At 41.1% G+C, this 23,324-nt stretch overlaps 1 protein-coding gene across 11 annotated transcripts in view; it reads right to left on the bottom strand.

Moving 5' to 3' along the window:
- Window positions 1–23,324, bottom strand: part of AFF2 (ALF transcription elongation factor 2) — a 535,938-nt gene that overhangs the window by 159,898 nt on the left and 352,716 nt on the right. For 7 of the 11 annotated variants that reach the window (XM_061408662.1, XM_061408666.1, XM_061408668.1 and 4 more), the window contains 3 exons: window positions 14,045–14,131; window positions 8,213–8,249; window positions 7,892–7,925 (listed from right to left, as the gene is read on the bottom strand). In XM_061408662.1, coding sequence (XP_061264646.1) covers window positions 7,892–7,925; window positions 8,213–8,249; window positions 14,045–14,131 — 158 coding nt within the window. The remainder of the gene's footprint in view (window positions 1–7,891; window positions 7,926–8,212; window positions 8,250–14,044; window positions 14,132–23,324) is intronic. The other 4 variants (XM_061408665.1, XM_061408669.1, XM_061408671.1 and 1 more) reach the window with 1 other exon arrangement.

Raw genomic sequence — 23,324 nt, 5'->3', positions numbered from 1 at the left:
CGTGGATATCTGGATCGTTAAGATCTTTTTTGTATACTTCTTCTGTGTATTCTTGCCACCCTTCTTAACCTCTTCTGCTCCTCTTAGGTCCATACCATTTCTGTCCTTTATTGTGCCCAGTGTTATTTTTATTTTGGTCTCTTGCTTATTCACTTGAAGCAACTCCCACCAGCCTTATTTGTTTCACTCCCATTTACTGTTGAAAATCTCTAGGAGAACTTAGAAATAGGGCCATCAATTGATAACACTGGGAATAATTAAAACTTTTTTAAAATAAGGTTGTAAAATAAAGCAACTTTTCAATAAAATAAAGCAGTTTCCACATTGGTAAGCATGAAAGGTGATGGACAAAACTGTCATAAAAACCAACCCAAGTATTAGTTCTGTTCTTTTTACTTTCATATATGAAAATAGAGATTTCTAGAGAGAAATGTTGTTACCATCACAGGCTACCGAAATCACCCTTGTGGGAATTGCTAGGAGTGGTGAAGTCCCTTACAGGTTTGGACTACCCCACCTCACCAAAGGAAGCATCTTCCAGGCATGTGACAAAATCTGGCTGCTGGCCCTGAGCTGCTGCTGCTGCTGCTGCTGCTGAGTCACTTCAGTCATGTCCAACTCTGTGGGACCCCATAGACGGCAGCCCACCAGGCTCCCCCGTCCCTGGGATTCTCCAGGCAACAACACTGGAGTGGGTTGCCATTTCCTTCTCCAATGCATGAAAGTGAAAAGTGAAAGTGAAGTTGCTCAGTCGTGTCTGACTCTTTGTGACCCCATGGACTGCAGCCTACCAGGCTCCTCCGTCCATGGGATTTTCCAGGCAAGAGTACTGTGGTGGGGTGCCATTGCCTTCTCCAGGCCCTGAGCTGAGGCTGAGGTATCTACAGAGTATCCCCATCAGCACCCATGAGTATGTGCTGTGTCAGAGAGCCTGACTCAATGACAGTGTTCTGATCTAATCCTTTCCCTGATAGAAAGCAAATGACAGGGTCCATTTTAGCCCACACTGTGCTTGGGCTTCCCTGGTGGCACAGTGGTAAAGAATCCACCTGCCAATGCAGAAGACACAGGGTTCGATTCCTGGGTTAGGAAGATCCCCTGGAGGAGGAAATGGCTACCCACTCCAGTATTCTTGCCTGGGAAATCCCATGGACAGAGAAGCCTGGTGGGCTACAGTCCATGGGTCACGAAGACAAATGACTGAGCATGCATGCAAGTGTTCAGTCTACTTTGGTTTGATACCAGGGAAAGATCGTAGGTGAATTCCAAGGGGATGGCTTAAGTGCATGTCAAGAGTATGTGCTCTGGAGTCTGTCCAATTGTGGTTCTATTACTGTGGCCCATAGGGTGACTCACTCAAAATCCTTGAGTTTTGGTTTCTGCTGCTGGAGAATATAAGGTGCTGACTCCCATGGGTCTGTAAAGAGCGAAAGTTCCTGACATACTTGCTGTAGATGCTCAGTGGGCAGGAGCTGGTTGAGATACTGGTGTTATCCATGGAAGTTTGCACTAACCTGTGGGCTCATTGGTGGGGAGTGTGCATGGTTTCACTATGAGTTACTACCCTGTGTTGCCCAGAGCCTTACACATAATAGGGGCTCAAAGCATTTTTGTTGTAAGGAATGAAGTAGTGAATGAATGAATATAAATATGGATGCAAATCAGGTAGAAAAGATGACATACTTGACTTTTTCCTGAGAGAAAGATGTTTGTTTCTAATTACAGACATGTCTCAAAATCCACCTGAAACATACAAATCTTGGGCACCTGAACAAAGACACAAAAAGCAAATCTGATCTTTCAAGATTTATGCTCCCTGAGCACAAACATCTATGTTTGCAGCTTTTGTAATGAAAGCAGAAATCCACAGCTCCTGTCAAAGGTGCCCCAGTTTTCAGTCTTGGCACCCGTCAAGCACCAGCAGCTTCAATACTTCTTGACGTGCACATTGCAAATGCCAATATTGCTTGTTGTCACATTAGCCAATATACAGTCCTCAAAATAAAATCCTCTTGATGTCTGATTACTCTTCTTAAGGACCTCATGCTGATTCATTTCAAACTGTGAATTACCTTTAATTCACAGCTTGAAAAGGCTGCCAAATTTTGTTTTCTCTGCTCCCAGGTGGCTGTCCCTGATGTAGTGGAGAACTTCCAAAAATATATTAAGTCCTTAGGAAAAGTTGGCATGCTCTAAGATGCAGGGCATACAAGATGGGTTAAATGCAAGAGTTGGCATATGTCTCAGTTTGAAAGTTGGAATGGCTGCGACCAGTGACAGTCACCAAGATTACCAGTTTATTGGGAGAGTTTAGTTTGGCTTTTGTAAGCCTTAAACTTATTAGTAGTATTTCTAAATTCCAAGTACCAAATCATCTATTCTGATTAAGAATTAATCTGATTATGAAAATAACAGTCATTTTCCCCCTGCCTCATTACACATTTATTTTGCTCCAGAAATTGTATCTAAGTAGAAGACCAAATTAAGTGCTTAGGAAAGAACATATGAAATTACTCAAATCTCAAATCAGATTCTCAAAGGAAACATTTTCCATGATGAAAGTTTTTGTAGAAAGATGGTCAAAATTTTCATGCATGTTTTTTGTGTTTTGGAGTTTTACTGATAAAAAAAATTGTTTAAAAATTCATCTAAGAAATTATGTAGCACTTGCTACTGGTCATATCAAACTAGAAAACAATCTTATTATCTTTCTATTTCCTGTGATAACGAAGTCTTCATACCCTATAGAGAAAAGATGAGAAATAATGCTCTTTCAGTTAAATCAAGCAACTTTAACCAGGTTTGGAATCATCAACTTCAGCTCTTCAAGTCTATTTGAAGGTTTGTGTCCAGGTACAAAATGCCAAATTTGGTGACCAAATCCCTGACTGCATCAGATTCCACAAGGAGGGACAACTCAGTGGGAAAAGAGAAGGCTTTGAGCATGCAAGATTTCCCACGAAGAGCAATGTAACTTACTCTGCCCTCCTGTGTACTCATAGCTAACATGTCTGTTCAAGATAAACAGTTTGTCCTCCCACTGAAACCGTGTATACTTCGTAAGGAGGGATGATATTCTAATGTCATTTTTCTCATCTGTAAAATGGTAATTATTGGGAGCCCCTCCAGGTTGGCATGGACTGTAGCCCACCAGGCGCCTCTTAGACCCTCTTTAAAGTGAAAAGTGAAGTCGCTCAGTCGTGTCCGACTCTTTGCGATTCCATGGACTATAGTCTGCTAGGCTTCTCTGTCCATGGGATTCTCCAGGCAAGAATACTGTAATGGGTAGCCATTTCCTCCTCCAGGGGATCTTCCTGACCCAGGGATCAAACCCAGGCCTCCTGCATTTTAGGCAGATTCTTTCCATCTGAGCCACCAGGGAAGCCCTGCTAAATATAATAGGGTGGTGTATATAAAAGCACCTGGCATGAGACCTGACACCTAGCCTCACCCATGATCCACCAGCAGAGTGATTATTGTCACAAATGTCTACCATTCCTGTGAGAGTGTAACTTCCTGTCCTCCTATCTGGTGCTACATTCAAGAATTTGTCCATATGGTATGCATTGTTGTCACCCACAGGTAAACTGGCCACAACTAGACTCTTTTTGTCAGGCCTTTTGTCAACTGTCTGGGTCCATGGCTGGGAAGTTTTCAGACTTGTAGCTAGTGCCATAAATGAAGAAACTGGTTTCATGGCAAGGAAAGAGCAGACTTATGGTTACATTTCCAGTGGTCATGTATGGATGTGAGAGTTGGACTGTGAAGAAGGCTGAGCGCCGAAGAATTGATGCTTTTGAACTGTGGTGTTGGAGAAGACTCTTGAAAGTCCCTTGGACTGCAAGGAGATCCAACCAGTCCATTCTGAAAGAGATCAGCCCTGGGATTTCTTTAGAAGGAATGATGCTAAAGCTGAAACTCCAGTACTTTGGCCACCTCATGCGAAGAGTTGACTCATTGGAAAAGACTCTGATGCTGGGAGGGACAGGGGGCAGGAAGAGAAGGGGATGACAGAGGATGAGATGGCTGGATGGCTGGATGGCATCACCAACTCGATGGGAGTGAGTTCGAGTGAACTCCGGGAGTTGGTGATGGACAGGGAGGCCTGGCGTGCTGCAATTCATTGGGTTTCAAAGAGTTGGACACGACTGAGCAACTGAACTGAACTGAACCTTTATGTTGGGCTTTTGTGGAAACTATCCAGAAATTCTCAACAGCACGACCTAAAACACAGGAGACACGTGATAAAAAGGGGGTCTGCATGATTTCCAACTTGACAGAATCCAAATGCAAACAACCAAGGATGACAAAGGAAATACCCAAACATCCATATATGGAGCTGCCATCTTCTCACTGGTCCTTACAAAATGAGCTAACGTCAAGGCAAGACTAGAGGGATACTCTTGAGTTCATGGTTGCTGTCTGAAAATGATTGACAGGAAGAATTTGATCTGTCCCTATTCAGGATGGCTCATAAAAGACCAACAAAGTCATGTATTTTGGTAAAGCTACTGCACTGACAAATAATTGACAAGCTGATAGAGTCAACTAGATGAAGACATCTAACTCAATGAAGAAAATTCAAGTTTTTTGGATTTGATTTCCATTTGCTCCTCCATTGTTCTTTAATGGTGCCATAAAGAAACTAGAAGGTAACCCATTATCTGGGGTGTCCCTTCAATCTCTGAATCTTTTCCCTGAAATAAATGGGTGCTTTAGAGGCAGGACAGACATGGTATCACTGTAGAACTACACAACTCTACAGCCTGAGAAATACAACTTGACCTTCAATAGCCCATGTCCCACTGGGGGAAAAAGACCATTTTTGAAGGAGGCTAGAAACTCCACTGGATTTAGAAGACCTGGGTGAGGCCTGTTCCAAGACTATAATACTCTGACTTATACAGGCTGAGGGAAACAAAACCTTCTGGGTCTTCTTTCCTCCAGAAATTATTAAGGGTTTACATTCAATGAACTTTGAGGTTGAGTTGAATTACTAGAAAGTATAACTGTTTACATTTGAATTGTGGCAAGTGTTTGCATGTATACCAGTATGCATATATACATATGTTTGTTATTTTGCCTCATGTCCCTCAAGGGGCTCTATCTCTATACTCTGAAATAAAAATAAATTCCCCCTTGATTTAAACTTGAATCCTCTCAATCCAAGGTCAATGCTTTCCCCCAATGCCATCAGTGTCATGGAACAGAGACTCAAGCCTGGATCTTGAAACTCTCCCAGTTGCATGCTCTGGCCTCCTGGGAAGTTAGGGTTCCAGCTGGAACAGGTAGGATGTCACCACTTAGATGGACACCCTATAGAAAGCACTGTGTGTCAATGGAGCATGCTGGGGCGAGAAGAGCTTCCATCTTCCCAAGGCCAGTGATCCCGCTGCATCACAGAGTCTGGTTAGTTCCGAGCTTGCACTCGGGGAACCCTGAGCCGGTGTTTTCAGTCCTGGTGCTGATCCGTGTAGTCCTTATAAACAACCCAGGCCCAAATGGAAGATCGGCATTTCGTCATTTGGGGAAATGAGGCCAAAATGAGGAAAACAATCAAGTAGTCCAGTAGCAAAGGGGCTTTGATTTACAGGGCTCTCATGTCTTCCTACTGCAGTGAGGGCTAGGGGCTTGCCCAGGACATTCGTAAGCCTTAGGAGGGTGTCTCTCCTGCAGAAGGGCTGTCTTGGGGCTGCTTCCCACCAACCTCCAGCCACTAACAGTCTGTCTACATGCAGGATGTTCTCAGATGCCTGGAGGATGACCTTGCCAGACGAAAAAGCCTAGAAACTGACTTAAAAAGCACAGTGTAGTAAAATAAGGGAGAATGACTATAATGGCTAAGTTGATAATAATTTGGAAGCTAAAAGTGAAAATAATTATTATAGCTCTGATCTGTCCTGTGTTAAACCTATACCCTACCACAAGAAGGTCATTTATTCCAGCTGGAGTCTGACAAACAATGCTTAGACTTTAGATCAAGCAACTAAAAGAAGAGGGGTTCACTCAGTAAACAGACTCAGTGTCTTCCATTTTTATCAACAAGGCCTATAGAGCACATTAGCCCTACTAAATGCACTGTATACCCAGTGCTACTGTCTGCAGATGCAGCCTCTAGCTATAAACCACAATTGACAAGTTTATTTCTGTTAGTTACAAACTACCGAAATACTGCATTTTATGGTCTATATGGAAATCAGCATATTTCACAGCAGGAGCCTAAAATGCTTGCTTTAGGAGTAGAATCATTTTACAATGGAAAAAAAAATATTCTTATAAGTTTTCATGTTGGGAAACCTGCACTGATTTCCTGAATGCTCGACTGTGTGTGTGTGTGTGAGTGTATGCGTGTGTGTATGTGAATTATACTGGCTTTGGAATAAGAGTGGAGCAAGTTAGGAGTAGAGATAAGGAGAATAAGGTTTATTGTCTACTAGGATAACAAGGGGAACGTCAATGCAAAATGATGACTGGAAAAGCTGGAATGAACAATATCAAAGATGATTTTGGGACTTCCCCGGTGGTCCAATGGTTAAGAATCCACCTTGCAATGCAGGGGACGTAGGTTTGACCCTTAGTTGGGGAACTAAGATCTCACCTGCCATGGGGGAACTAAGCTTGTGTACCACAACTACTGAGCCTGTGCGATTTGGAGCCTGCAAGCCACAACTTGAGAGAAATCCAAGCACCACAACAAGGACCCAACACAGCCAAAAAAAACTTTTTTTCAATTACCACATTTCCATGTAATTTGGCCCTTAAATCAAGGTTATAGTTTTATTTTCCTCTTCTCTCTTTTTCCCTGGATTCTTTAAATGGAGAATTCTGGGGTATTGAAATGGAACCTTGACTTATAAGGCACGGATCAGGCCAGAAAACCAAGAGGACTGATGATGAGGTCAGCGTCTGTGGGAATTTAGTACTAAACAGAACTAAGACCATGGAAATACCACTGACTTTCTCAGAGCCTTGGTCTGTTTGGGAGTCATTCCCAGTTGTTTTGTGCAATTATTCGTGATCTTCCAAAAGGTGAGCAATTCACTTCAAGTGTGCCATTAGGCCACTCAAATGACGTACATTATTTCATTTTGAAAATTTTCAAGTATGTGACTATTACTCACACAGAAAAGTTGGCTTCCATTTTCTATTATTAGGAATGAAAGAAGTTGTGAGAGAACTACTCCCTTGATACGCTCTTGGACAAATGGATATTACAAAATCTACAATAGTTAATCTGAGGAAATTGGTTTCTCCAGGCCCCTCCTTCAGTGAACATTAGTAAAAAATGAAAACAGTGTGGAGTGAATTGCAGGGCCCTGGCTTCTGAACCTAGTATCATGCAATCTCTTATTCCATCTCTTGCTGGCTGCCCTTGTTTATCTTTAATATACAGTCACCAGATGACCTGTGAACAGCGAGGTCCCAGGCTGACTGGCCAGAACAATGCACTCAAGCCGTCATGTTCAAACACCGCTACTTAGGCGGCTTCTTTCTCCATCCTAGTCAGTGGTGGCTGAATGTTACATATAAAGATGTCTGTGGCTGAAGTGACACAATGCTCAAACAACTAGACAACTGAAGACTCACAGTTCAAACAACTCACATAGCTCAAACAACTCAAGAATCACAGTTATTTTTGACCCAGCTTGTATCTACAATGCTAGAGAGCCTAATGGTGATTTCATTCATTTTGGCCATTATTGGCTTATCGTGGGAAGTCTCACTCTCCCCTCTAATCACAGTCCACATTGTTAAGAGGCAAGTTTCCTATTTTCAAGGAGCAGCAGAGAGAACAAGATTCCCTCAGCACCAAAGCACATTTTCCTTGCCAAATGCCCCTGAAGAAGCCTGTTTTAGAAACCTGAATACTCGGGACTTGAATGGTACTCACTTTGTAGAAGCTCTGCTGGTCGGGTCACTCCACTCTGAAAAGAAAGCGCACAGACATTTACTGTCCACGTTTTCTACTGTCAAATGATAATTCTGAACAACATTGGTTTTGAACATGCAGCCCTTCCAGTTACACTTTTTCACAGAATCCTGCCATGTGTAACAGATGAAGTAAAAAGGAAACCAATTGGATATATCACAATGTGACTTTTTCTTATTGTTATTTCATGTTTGCATGATATTAGGTAGGAAAGAGAAGAATGTGAGGGAGGAGAGGAGATAATGGTTTTGACCAAGAAAGATTTTTTTTCAAAACACTTACTTTGTAAGGCAAATCCTGGAGTCAGATGTTGGGATTCCTATAAGGAAGAACACAGACAATACAAACATTAGTTAAATGATACAAAAGAAACAAAAGGTCTATTTGTTACTGCTGAAGATATAACTTGACTAATGTTGGCAAATAGGAAACCACTGTTAAGGAGTCCATTAATTAGGTTACTGTCAGTAGCTCTACTTAAAGGATAGACATTTGCCAGCTAAACCTGCTACAACTTGACCATAAGTGCCATTTTATCAGAATTACACATAAGACTGGTATCTGTTCGGAAATGTGTGCAATGTGGGAACAAATGACCCATGTGTGAGATTCAAATGTATAATTTCTCACTTAGCTAGGCAATGATGCCTCTATGGAAGTAAAGGGGACTCGGTTCAAACAAAGGATCATGACTTTGGTAGAGGTATAAATAACACTGTAATTAACAGACTGGCTCAGTTGTTCCATTTTATAGAAACAAGTCCAACTTTCTACCTTGACGGTGACACATATGCAATAGATGTCTCTTATTTTTACAAGAAAAGTATTCTTAAAACTTCATTGCAAAGTTGGAGATGTATAGGAAGCAATTCCAACTATGCGAGTGGAGCATGCGACCTAAAGAGATTTCAATTTTACTTGAAAGTCACCCTCAACGTGACTTATAAGTGTGTTAAGAAATCTGGATTTGCACACATCAGGCCTTCTGGGAGCATGGACACATGTGTGGAGGAAGGAGGGAATTTCAAAGGCAAAGCAACTGTTTCCAACCAGAGACAATGAATTCAAATAAATACAATAATTAATTATATCAAGAACATACACACACACACACACACATAGACACACACACATGTCTACATAACTGACTCACTTTGCTATTCATGTAAAACTAAAAAAACATTGTAAATCAACTATAGTTTCAATAAAAAAATTCTTTAAAAGAATTATATCAATCTGCTGCAAGTAATCTATTCTTTAAGCTTAATCTTACCACCCTATAGAGTAAAAATAAGATCACAGCATAATATTATGTAAAAGAAGTGAGCTAGAATGATGATGATGTTGTGTTTAAATTGAAAGTGAGTTTTCAAATCTATGTAGCATGATTCTGTTACTCAAGACACTTATCTTCTGGCATGATCACCACACCAGAAGATGAGCAGAAACTCCACAAGACATGAGAAAGGCCTCTCAAGCAAAGGGCTGACACTAAGCCCAGGTAGTTTGCTGCTCAAGGGCTTCTCCACCCTACACTGCCATCCTTTCCCCAGTCTGCTAGACAACTAACTTTTGAGAAAAGACCCTAATAAGCTTCGCCATTTGATTCCCACCCCTTAGCAAATTACATGGTGAGGAAGGGGAAACATTTCTAAAAACACAGCCACTAGAAACATTGAGACATGAAACCTGACAGCACAGGGGGCCAAAGCATATGACACAGCACAGTCAGAACTGAAAATACACCAGAGTCTATGGCCATTTAATATACAGGCAAGCATTCCTAGCCATGTCAATAGCTCCCGAGGACACAATTACAGCATAGTATAATATTACTTGGACTTCCTTGGTGGCTCAGATGGTAAAGAATCTGCCTGCAATGCAGGAGACCTGGGTTCGATCCTTGGGCTGGGAAGATGCCCTCGAGGAGGACATTGCAACCCGCTCCAGTATTCTTGCCTGGAGAATCCCATGGACAGAGGGGTCTGGCGGGCTACAGTCCATGGAGTCACAAAGAGTCAGATGCAACTGAATGACAAAGCACATAATATTACAGCATGCTGCAATAACTAAGGCTTCCCTTATGGCTCAGCTGGTAAAGAAGCCGCCTGCAATACGGAAGACCTGGGTTCAATCCCTGGGTTGGGAAGATCCCCTGGAGAAGGGAAAGACTACCCACTCCAGTATTCTGGCCTAGAGAATTCCATGGAGTATATAGTCCATGGGGTTGCAAACAGTCAGACACAACTGAGCAACTGAACTGAACTGACTGATGGAAGGATAGCCTTTTGTTATCCAAGAATTTCAGTTATCCAGAGCATCACATTTCCCAGAGTGCCAAATAAATGAGTAGTTAACCATTTGTTCATAACTATATGCTCATTATTTAAAAAACAAATTTCATTACAATTGTATAGGACAAGTTTGGTCTGGCATAGCTTCAGGAATTAAACAACAGCATTCAGAGTCAAGTAAATGATATCTCTGATTATGGCCAGCCTTTGTACTGCTCCCAGAAATCTGGATTGAGTTTTTACCCTTCATCCACGTATCGTGGACATCAGACCCAAACAGTCAGTTGTTTGAGGCTTCAGAGCAGTGATGCATGAAACAAATTGGAGGGTTATATTTTTGAGTGAATTTGACTCAACTGTGTTATGTATTCTTGATACAGTTTTTAATGTTTAGCTGGGTAAGACTGTTTCAAACCAGAATTCCAAACCAATGAAATATCTTTGGATATTACCCAAGTTCCTTTGCATACATACCCAATCCTGACTGAAAAATAGCTTGGTCATGGGGAGAATTTGCATTGTTCATACAGCAATTGTTGATTCACGTCATACAAATTTTTTCAAATGTCTGACTTTGATCTGTGCATTTCTTGTATGGACATGTCACACCAATAATTTTAGGAGTAGAATATAACAATGCCAAAATGTTTTCACAAACTTATGTCAGGCTATTTTAAATAATAGCCTTAATTGTAAAATCAGAGGCTCCTGTAGGATTTAGATTCTAGAGCAGGGGTTGGCAAACCTCTCCTATAAAGGGCCAGACAGTAAATATTTTAGGCTTTGAGGGGCCTATAGTGTCTGTCATAACTATCTAACCTTGCCATTTTAGTGTGATGGCAGTCATAGATAAGACATACATGAATTGGTGTGGTTAGATTCCATGAAAGCTTGATTTATAGACACTGAAATTTGAGTTCCATATCACTCATAGCATCTCATGGCATTCATATTACTAGTAATTTTCATATTCTTTGGAAAATCTTAGCCATTTAAAAATCTAAAAAGCCATGGGCTGTCATTTGCCAACTTCTGTCTAAAGGGACTTTCCCCAAGGGACATAACTAGCTCCCTCAATGTGGCATAGAGTTTTTCCATTTTCCATCTGAAAATATGGCATTTCAATTTGAGATGGATAAGTAAATTTCACTAAGTTGAGGATTTTCAAGCGTATTGGTTTTTGTAAGTTTATAGAATCATAGATTATTTGGCCTGGAAAATCCACTGGAGTTACACATAGCACACATGTTCATGCACGCACACACACACAGTACAAATGAGGAAACCGATGCTTAGAAGAATTTGGACAGAACCACACAGCCAGCAAATGGCAGAACCAGGATTAAGAACAGCCAGGTCTTCAGCTCCTAAGACCCTTTCCTCCATGAAAGCTCTGTAGTGAAAGGAAGAAATGGATGCTTTCTGAGAGGATGGTGTCACCTAGTCCTGGTGCAAGCACAAGGAAAGGACCAGCACCCCAGGTACATGTATTTGCTGGAGAATACCCGCGTTTTGGAAGATGGAATCTGAACTGGTGCATCTATAAACTGGTGTGATAAACATATCACTAGAACACCCAGAACTAAAGACAGGCTCACTCATTTATCAGCTGAGTGATTCTGAACACATTTCTTGACTGTGTGCCTCAGTTTTCTCCTCTGTAAACTAGGGACATTCAAATTACCAACATAGTGCATGTGTACATGCTAAATCACTTCAGCAGTGTCCGACTCTTTTGCAAACACATGGACTGTAGCCCAACAGGCTCCTCTGTCCATGGAATTTCCCAGGCAAGAATATTGCAGTGCATAGCCACTCCCTTGTCCAGGGGATCTTCTTGACCCAGGGATTGAACCCAGTCTCCTGCACTGCTCGTGGATTCTTTACCACTGAGCCAATGGGAAGTCCGCCAATATAGTGAGGATTGAATTATTTACTATGTAGTCAGTGCTCAGAACCAAGCGAGGTACACAACAGCATTATATGCGCTGTTCATGTTGTTATTATTATTTAAAATGTACTTTTCTTTCAAATCAACGTTTTGGCAGGAATCAAGGGAAACAAAAGAGTGGCTGGGTAGCCATACTGGTTTCACCATTTTATCCCACTTGCGTTTACCTTTATCGTGGGGTTGATGGTAGCACAGATAATTGACAGAAAATGCAGATCAGGCCTGATTTCAAATTTTGCACTTACTATAAAAGCCCATTTCAACAACCAGTTCTACTGTAAACACTTGCAAATGTCAAAATTGCGACTTGCATGAATTATCTGCAAAATTGGAAAAATACAGCTGAAAACACTGCAATCATTGTACAAATGTTGGATTCAACACCTGAAACAGATGAATTGATCACTTGGCTGCGATGCCAGGGAGAAGGATATCAAACCCAGGGCAGCCTGACCATGGAGAGTTGGACTTCAGGAAGGAATGACACACCATGGACCCTGCTCACTTAGTTCTGATCCCTTTCAAAGGTGGAAGGGGATGATTAAACACAGTTTAGGCCAATGTTACTCTCAAAACAATGACTCTAAAATTAAAGGATGTGATTGGGTTTCTCCTACAAATAAAGTCCAATATCCTTTGTTGGCATTCAAGGCCTTTGCCAAAGATGCACTTATGTGCCTGGGGTTCACTTGAGACCATATAGTCTACATCCCACCATGATCTCTCTAGGTGCCTTGCTCTCCTGTTCTGCATGGAGAGTTCTTCTCTTGGGCCCTTCTCTACCTGTCAAAGTTGTAAGCAGCCTCCAGGTAATGTCACCTTTAAGCACTTGGTCACTGCCCCAGGGAGTATGAAATCCTTCTCAGGGCCTTTATTCTCTATTAAGGCACATGCTACATTGCTTTGTCATTTCATGTTTTTCTTCACCCCTAACTTTATTGTATGTCCTTGGTAAGTGGTTTCTGAATACATGGATGGATGGGTGGATGGACAGATGGGTGGATGAATGGGTGGGTAGATGAATAGGGAGATGGGTGGATGGATGGATGGGTGGGTGGATGGAAGGGTGGGTGGATGGATGGATGGGTAAATAGATAGGTGGATGGATGCATGGGTGGATGGGTAGGTGGATGGGTGAATGCATGGATGGCTGGATGGGTGGGTAGATGAATAGATGAATGGATGGATGGATGGATAGATAGCTAATTGGATGGGAGAAAAGAAGACATTATTTTTTCTTTTAAAATGTGTTATTGGAATATCCACATCTACTCAGGCATTTTTAAAAATAATGCTGAGAAAAAATTCTTACTGAGGGCAAGTGAGGAAAAATGTATATGAAACACTTGACATATATGTTTCATATATTTCATTTATATGAAACACTTGACAGTTCTACACTAGAACTGTAGGAGAAAAGTTTCTGTCAATATGATTTGTTGGCATGTGAGAATCTGTCTGCTTGTGGGCGAGGACTAGAAGTGATACATGAAAGTGAAAACTGATCCATTAGGCTGAAGAGTACTGGGTTTTTTAATTAAAACAGTCTGGGATGTTGTTCCATCATCTATTGGGTCTTTCTTAAGGGGTGAGTTCACTCTTCTCTCTGGTCCATCAGCTCAGGGGACAGTAGCTCAGCCAGTGGTGGTGCTCTAGGAATAATGATCTACAAGCTAGCATCTGGTGGACATTCTCTTAAAGACTCTCTTTCAATAAATATGCTATTTGTATTAACATCCTGAGGGACACGAAAGAGTCTAGATATTATGGCCGTAGAACACCAAGGCCACTTCTGTTTTTAAGATTCCAATGGGAAGATTGGTATAACTGACACCATAGCAAGGGAAATGGAGCAAGAAGATCACTGACCTGTCCTGGGATGGAAAGTGTGCTCTGCTCAGAATTTCCGGGAGTATGCATGGCAGTGAGAGGAGTAGGCCAGGGATGGGTCATCTCCTGATGAGGAAAAACAAAGCAACTTTATTCGCAGGAACTTCAAAAAATGAAACACTTTCTTGGCACTAAACATGGTAGGCCCTTTCTATATACTTACTGACTTAATTGGCTTAAATTTTTTCAGGGGAACTTAAAGTCATTCAGTCCATTCCCCTGCTCCACACTGCTGCTTAAAGCCTATCTTTGAGACAAAGGGCCATTCCACATCCACTTGTACATTGCCAGTGATGGGGAGTTCACTACTGTTCAAAGCAGCCAGTTTCATGTTCAGACAGCCTGATCACACTATTCTTTCCAGCCAGGAGCTAAAAAAATCTGTCTCCCAAGAGGTTCTACCTCAGGATCACCCTTTGGAGCCATACAGAACACATTGTTTCTTCTTTCTCCTGACAAGCTGTTGGAAGACAGCAGCCTGATCCCCTGGTGCCATCTTTTCTCCAGTCAGCGACATTGGAAACTTGTTCATTCATTGATAGGGAACCTTCAACTTCTCTTCTAATGCCTGAATTCTGTGTTCTGTCAACTATCTCAGGTGCTCCCAGGAGGGACTCAGGACTGCCTGGGGCTCTTCTGACTCATGATCTCCTGTTTCAGGTGTGATCTGCCAGCTCAGGGCAGGGCAGCACGATCACCACCTCATTCTGGATGCTCTGATATTCATTTCTCTTGATGTAGCCTAACTGTTAGTGACAAGTTTAGGACCATGCTATTGACACAGTGTGTTTTTGAGCTGAAGTCTTAATGTTGGCATGGCCCCTCAGGTGCCCACTCTCCACGAGCAGAGAGGGTAGGTCCTCAGTTCTTTTAAACACTCGCTTTGAAAAGAGGTGCTGTTCAAATCTTGCTGGAGTCTTAGGACTCATGGTACGTTCCCCAAATAGTGAGGATAATTAAATCACATGCTCGACATCCCAAGAGAGATGACAAAGTTTGTGAAGCTGGACGGTGTCGGACTATGCTGGATTCATCAAACATTTTGGTATATGGACATTAAATCTAAAAATCAATGTAATGATGGAAATAAAGGCAAACTTGGGAGGAGGGGATCAAAGTTTATGAAAGGCCTTTTTAATGAGTCAGTTATATAATACTTTTCCCCAATCTTTATGGGTAACATAATTAGTCATTTCAAAGGTAATATTAATAAGAACTCTCAGGTAGCACTAAACCATGTTTTTTTTCCCCCTTCTATAATTATCCAGTTCAAAAAGAGTCTTTGATGTCTGAAGAGCTGTAATGCAAGAAGATACTTCACAGATTCATTCACAGTGGAACCGCTGAAGCAGAATCTGTAAGTATGATTCAGAGGAGCCCTGACACAGATTGGATTCTACCTGGCACTATTTAAAAGGAGGCGGTAAGTACATTAAAAATGCATACCAGATTTAGAGGGGATGCTTAACCTACTTAAAAGATAGACTATTTCCAAGTGTTTTCTAGTTGTGCATTTGTATGCAGTTGATAACATTCATGACAAACGCTACTTATGTATTCATCAAAACTGGTCCAATGTAACTATACATGACAACAGCTTCAAGCTGAATTCTAGTTACTCTGTGTCTTTAAAATACACAGTGATTTTTTGAAAATTTAGATAGTGTTTCCTGAGTAAGACCGGTCTTTTCCAATATTAGTCTCATCATTTAAAAGACACAGGTCCTATTGATACAGTAAGCCTCAGCCTGGGATAAGAGTGTTGTTTCTTCAGCAACCGGGGAGGAAGCTTTGATCAATGAGAAACTTAGTTATCCATACCTTTCCACCACTGGCTTTAGAGGTGTGCATCTGGGTTTATTCAAAGGTGTTTCAGACACCTAGATGGATGACTCACTTCTTGAAGGTGTACCTTCTCCCTCAGGTCTGCTATATTTACTTAGTGGCAGAATCTGATCCTGAATTACTTTTGGAGTGTGCTTCTCTGCTGGCCAATCCACATGAAGCTACATATACTTGCACATTTTCAACGATGACTGAGTCACTGAAATTGTGAGATTTCATGAAATGGCAAACTGGCTCCATGGTACCATCGATGCATTTGATTAAGACAGGGAGGAGGCAGCTGAAAGGAATATAATTTACTGAAAGACTATCTTCAGCAAGGAACCTTGGCATAAGCTCTTCTGCTTTCAAAATGAGTTAGACCTAGAACGTGTGCGAAGCTCACAGCAGATTTTTCATTGTAGTTCTTTTCATTCACACTTGAAGGATATTAATCTATTTTTATGTTCTTGTTATTCCCAAGATAAGAACATGCACACCCCCTTATCCAACTGTAGTAATCTGCATGTTCTTCAAGTGGGAATGAGCACCTGCTCCAAAGTGTTGCCAAAGCTTTGACAACATGCTCCAGGGCTGAGCACCTGTACTCAATACCAAGCATCACTGCTCCGTTAACCACAAAAATTACACACGCACGCACGTGAGATCGGTCTGAAACTCCATCTCTGGGCTCCTATGATCCTCCCTGAGAAAGATAAAGCAGGGATTCATCCCTGCACTAGGCCATCAATGTAGTGGAGGTTCTGAGACGTGGGGCCTCACACTGGCCAGAAGCGACTGCCGGGGACCAGGTACATGGCACACACTCTTTCCATGACACTAGATGCATCTCCCCTTTGTGAGGTCAACTTTGGTTTATGGAGAAAGGACTAAGCAAGCAATGCTGTTTTATTTTGCAGTACTTCACAAGCAATAGAGAATTCTATGCAGTTTCTAAAAATAGGGCAGATGCTTACCCTCCTGTGATCTGAAGACTCCCTAGCCAAACACAGAATAAATCAGAAAAGGCCCATTTTCCACTAGCAATTATTTTCCAACCAGATCCTCCAGCACTAGGACCTGAGCAAATCCAAAACAGCTTGTGGGGAGACTTGCTTTGCCTGACTTAGAAACAGAAGCTGGGTGCTCCACACTCTGAGGGGCAGAAATAGTCAGAATTCCAGACCCTGCTGGTCTCAGTTATGTCCCAGATTAATCCAACACACAGCTGGCTGTTTTTACAAGTGTCTACTCTGTTGGCCAAGCCTTATCTCATTCACCTTTCTATCTCTAATGCCTAGGACATAGTAACTGGCTATTGTGAGATATTATTATTAGTCTCTGAAGTTTCTATGTGTGAATTATCATTATTATTAACAATAACAAAAATATCAAGATTTATCTAGTCATTACAAGTGTGTCAAAGCTCCTTTCTCCTGGGTCCTGGTGCACACAAGGTTTTGTTGTGCCCTTCATGGCAAATAGATGGGGAAACAATGGAAACAGTGACAGACTTTATTTTCTTGGGCTCCAAAATCACTGCAGATGGTGACCACAGCCAAGAAGTTAAAAGACGCTTGCTCCTTGGAAGAAAAGCTATGACCAAACTAGACATCATATTAAAAAGCAGAGACATTACTTTGCTGACAAAGGTTGGTCTAGTCAAAACTATGGTTTTTCCAGTAGTCATGTATGGATGTGAGAGTTGGACCATAAAGAATCCTGAGTGCCGAAGAATTGATACTTCTGAACTGTGGTGTCCTTGAGACCACAAGGACTCTTGAGAGTCCCTTGGACTGCAAGGAGATCAAACCAGTCCATCCTAAAGGAAATCAGTCCCAAATATTCATTGGAAGGACTGATGCTGAAGCTCCAATACTTTGGCCACCTGATGGGAAGACCTGACTCATTAGAAAAGACCCTGATGCTGGGAAAGATTGAAGGCAGGAGGAAAAGGGGATGACAGAGGATGAGATGGTTGGATGACATCACTGACTCAATGAACATAAGTTTGAGCAAGCTCCAGGAGATGGTGAAGAACAGGGAAGCTTGGCGTGCTGCAGTCCATGGGGTGGCAAAAAGTTGGACAGGACTGAGCGACTGAATAAAAACAAGTGTGTCAGCCACTTAGTTCCCACACTTGGCCTTTCTGTGCCATAAACTATAGAGGCAGGGATTAGCATTGCATTCATTGGGCAGATGAGGAAACAGACACAAAGAATTCCCTTTGATGGATTCCCTGCATTTTTGTTCTACTAACTTGTACTCTTATGTACCAGTCACCAGGATCCAGAAAGCATTAAAAGTCAAAGTTCTTCCACAAAGAGGTCACTCTGCTTAACACTAAGCTGTCAGCGAAGATTTCACTGTGCGAGGTCCTGGGAAAGGCTTTGTGGTGAAGGCAAGAGGAACAGTGTGTGTGCATGTACATGTGTCTCTGTGTGTGTGTAAATAATGATAATAATACTGATGACTTACGTTGGGGCTTTGGTTGAAATGAATGCTTTCAGAAAAATTATCTCATTCAATCAATAACTTAAACATATAGAATGCCTGCTTATCAAAATTGCAGGTGACAGTAAACTGTGAGCATTCAAATTCAGAAAGATCCTGCAAAGCTGGCCTGAAGCTGATGAGATGAATTTTAACAGAGGTAAATGAAAACTGCAATTATATTCCACAAACCAAGTGTAAAACTGTAAAATGAGAAAGACTTAGTGTAATTCATGGCTAAAACCTCAAATATTTTAGTTAACCCTTAAGTCAATTTGAGGGATTTGGCAGTTCTTTTGACTGCCAATGCCAGCTCAGGTGATATGTAGGTTAGCATGATGCTCATAATGTGGAAGGCAACTGTTGGTTATACCATAACAGTGCATTGTACAAGACAAGAGTTTACCATCCTAGATGACCCATAACAGCAGGGGCACTGGAATACTGCAAGCTCTTAAAAGGGATGGTTACCAGAACCATCAGAGCTTTGAAAGCTCATCACACTTATGAATGCCCTTCAAGAGAATGAGGAAAGTTTAGTCTATAGGAAAGGGAAGTTGAGGGAAGGTCTGAGTGGTGCATTCAGATACCTGAAGGGAACCCACTCTGTGGACCAAGAGGTTAGGACAAGCCCTATGGATCGAAGTTACCAGGGAAATAATTTTAACTCTAACTAAGGAAGAATTTCCAATCAGGTGAGCTTTCCAACCACAGAGCCTACTGCTTCAGAAGGCAATGAGTAACCCATCTCTAAAGGCAAGACAGCCCCTGCCTAGGGTACCAGAAAAGGGATTCCTATAAAGTTGGGGGGCCGGGTGGGGCTCATGGACTAACTACATTGCCTTATATAATTGTGCGATTCTATTCTTTTTCTCTGTAAAATCAATGATATTGATGAGATGATACAAAACTGAATCTGGAGCAGTAGGATCTTTCACATGACATGTAAACATGACTGATCAAACTGGCTAAGGAAATTCATCACGGTCTTGGGGGTGGTGGGCAAGTGCCAGGGGAGCCTACTATCTCACAGTGAGACAGCGAACAACCCAATTCATCTGATTATTTGCTCAGGTCTCGGGAAGTCCAACAACGGTGGAAGCATAGATTTTCCTGGGCGTCATAACTAACACTCCTACCAAACCTCTCCTGTAGTCTCAAAACCCTGTTCCACTTAATTTAATGAATATTCTTCTGTTTGGAATGCTCTTAAGACAGCCTCCTGAGCTTGTATCTCTGATGTCTATGCAAATTCTGGTTAGGAAGAAGTAGAAAATGAACTGTTACATTAAACAACTTCCCAACAAGGAGCCAACACACAAAATGCAATCCACTAGGAAAACAAACAAACAAGAAGCTAAAGTTTCTAACAGTAGAATATGATTTTTAAAGTTTCTAACAGTAAAATATGATTTCATTGACATGTATAGAAATTCTGGCAATATTCTTTCAAATAAATAATTGACTGTTTTATTCAAAACTCCTTAGTACTGGCAGTTGTCTCAGGGAAGCTGGAAATTTTTTCCATTGGCCCTAGGAGTGTACATGCAAAACATCTAGCTCACACAGGCTGCCTTTGTCCTGGCAGCCCCCAAACCAGGGTTCCACTAAAAAAGAGCCTGATTCTAATTTACAATTGGGGAGCGATTATCAGTGACCCCGAGCTTCACCATGTGCTCATTCAATCAATCAATTCATCTTCTTGCCATTGCCAAATGCAATCAATTCCATTTCATCTACTGAATATAATGGGGATGTGGATGGCCATAGGCAGGGCTTAGCCATGCAAATTCCTTTGGACCGGTTACTCCTCAGGCACTCCACATTTAAATGCTACAAAGAAATACCACAAAAGGCAGCAAAAGGGGGCAAGACCACCATAGTGACATACTGGGCAGAGTTCAACCAGATCCATCAAATTCTGCATATTTTAGCAAGAGCAACACAAGGCCACAGCCCATGCAACTAATTGGATGAGCCCTCAATAGATGATTGCTTTGAAAATATCAATCCTTATCAGGACATTTATCTCAATCAGTTGAACCCATCAGAACAGAAAATGGGCCAGCCCAGTAGGAAATGTGGTTAGATCGAAATTGCCTTCTTTGGTAAAGTCAGTATTAGCACGAATTCAAGAGTAAGAAATTTAAGAACTGGCCATTGAGAAATGTTTTGGGAAGATCAGGAGGAGGAAACCTCGGTGGAGAGCTTTTGCTTAAGAGTCCAATGCAGGCATCAGAGGAATCTGATGTTACCCAAAGGCCATTTCTTAGCTTTTTTTTCACCCCGTGAATCTGTTTTCCTCATTTGTAAGTTAACTTGGAAATGTGTAAGCTACTCTTTTCAAAACTATTTTTTAACCTCATTGTCAAGTGTTTAGCTCTTCTTTTTCAAATTATTTTACCATTAAGTACATCCAAGTGACCATTATTTAAAATATACTGGTTTGATTGTATCTATGTGTGTATATCCATCTTGCTACAGATGACATTATTTTATTCTTTTTTTTATGGCTGTGTAGTATTTCATTATGCATGTATGTGTGTGTGTATACATACATATATATGTAAATTTTCTTTATCCATGCTTCCAACCCTGGACATTTAAGTTGCTTCCAACCCTGGACTTTTAAGTTGCTTCCATCTCCTGCCTATCTTAATAGTGCTGCAATGAATATTGGGGTCTATGTATATTTTCAAATTATGGTTTTGTCCAGATATATGCCCAGGAGTGGGATTGCTGGATCATATGGTAACTCTATTATTACTTGTTAAAGGAACTTTCATACTGTTCCCCATAATGGCTGCACCTAATTACATTCCCTTTTTCCTACATTCTCTCCAGCATTTATTATTTGTAGACTTTTTGATCATGGCCATTCTGACTGGTATGAGGTGATACTCATTGTTGTTTTGATTTGTATTTCTCTAATAATAAGCAATGTTCAGCATCTTTTCTTGTGCCTATTGGCCATCTGCATGTCTTCTTTGAAGAAATGTCTATTTAGATCTTCTGTCCATTTTTTGATAGGACTATTTTTTAATATTGAGCTGTATAAACTGTTTGCATCATTCACAAATATTTTCGCACTTTCTGTATGCTGTCTTTTTGTTTTGTTTATGGAATACTACTCATCCATTAAAAAAAGAATGAAATAATGCCATTTGCAGCAACATGGATAGACCTAGAAATTATCATACTAGGTGAAGTAAGTCAGACAGATTAAAGGCAAATATCATATGACATCACTTATATTTGGAACCTTAAAAAATGATACAAATAAACTTATTTACAAAATGGAAACAGACTCTCAGACATAGAAAACAAACTTATGGTTACCAAAGGGGAAAGGTTGGGCAGGGGATAAATTAGGTATTTGGGAGTAGCATATACACAACAACAAACTGTGGAAAATTCTTCAAGAGATGGGAATGAATACCAGACCACCTGACCTGCCTCCTGAGAAATCTGTATGCAGGTCAAGAAGCAACAGTTAGAACTGGACATGGAACAACGGACGGGTTCCAAATTGGGAAAGGAGTACATCAGGGCTGTATATTGACACTCAGCTTATTGAACTTATATGCAGAATACATCATGTGAAATGCCGGGCTGGATGAAGCACAAGATGGAATCAAGATTTCTGGGGAAATATCAATAACCTCAGATACACAGATGACACCACCCTCATGGCAGAAAGTGAAGAGGAACTAAAGAGCCTCTTGATGAAAGTGAAAGAGGAGAGTGAAAAAGCTGGCTTAAAACTCAAGATTCAAAAAATGAAGATTATGGCATCCAGGCCCATCACTTCATGGCAAATAGATGGGAAAACAATGGAAACAGTGACAGACTTTATTTTCTTGGGCTCCAAAATCACTGCAGATGGTGACTGTAGCCATGAAATTAAAAGACACTTGTTCCTTGGAAGAAAAGCTATGACAAACCTAGACAGTGTATTAAAAGCAGAGATATTACTTTGCCAACAATGGTTCATCTAGTCAAAGTTATGATTTTTCAGTAGTCATGTATGGATGTGAGAGTTGGACCATAATGAAGGCTAAGCGCCAAAGAATTGATGTGTTCAAACTGTGGTGTTGGAGAAGACTCTTGAGAGTCCCTTGGACTGCAAGGAGATCAAACCAGTCCATCCTAAAGAAATCAGTCCTGAATATTCATTGGAAGGACTGATGCTGAAGCTCCAATACTTTGGCCACCTGATGCGAAGACCTGACTCATTAGAAAAGACCCTGATGCTGGGAAAGATTGAAGGCAGTAGGAAAAGGGGACCACAGAGGACGAGATGGTTGGATAGCATCACCAACTCAATGGACATAAGTTTTAGCAAATTTCAGGAGATGGTGAAGGACAAGGAAGCCTGGTGTGCTGCAAAGCTTGGTGTGCTCTTTAGATAAACAACAAGGGCCTACTGAATAGCATAGGGAATTATATTCTGTATATTGTAATAACCAGTAATGGAAAGAATCTGAAAAAAGTATATATATATATATACATGTATATATATGTTATATATATAAATATATATAACTGAATCACTTTGCTGTATACATGAAAGTAATACAACATTGTAAATAAATTATGCTTCAATAAAGAAAAAAAAATGAATTTAAATATACTGGCTTGAAACAATTTCCCAAGCTTTCCTAATGTTACAAACATATTTTTTGGTCTTTTTTTTTCAGAGCCATATTACTGGGCGGAATGACATGCTATATCCTCATAGCATGAGATATTTCTTTATGGTTAACCTCCAATTTGCACCTTCCCTCGCTTCTCCCCTAGCACCATCCTAAACGATCTACATTTTATTTCATTCATTCTAAAAACATTTATCTAGGCTTCTCTGGTGGCTGGGCAGCTAGAGCTAGATGAAGTCCAGGCTCAGGGTGTGTATGGACTCTTGGTAGTTAGAATCTTTATAATC

Source organism: Bos javanicus, chromosome X (genome assembly GCF_032452875.1).
Source record: "Bos javanicus breed banteng chromosome X, ARS-OSU_banteng_1.0, whole genome shotgun sequence".
Classification (NCBI taxonomy): domain Eukaryota; kingdom Metazoa; phylum Chordata; class Mammalia; order Artiodactyla; family Bovidae; genus Bos; species Bos javanicus.
The sequence above is the reverse complement of the archived record's forward strand: the minus strand, read 5'-3'. Positions and strand labels throughout refer to the sequence as shown.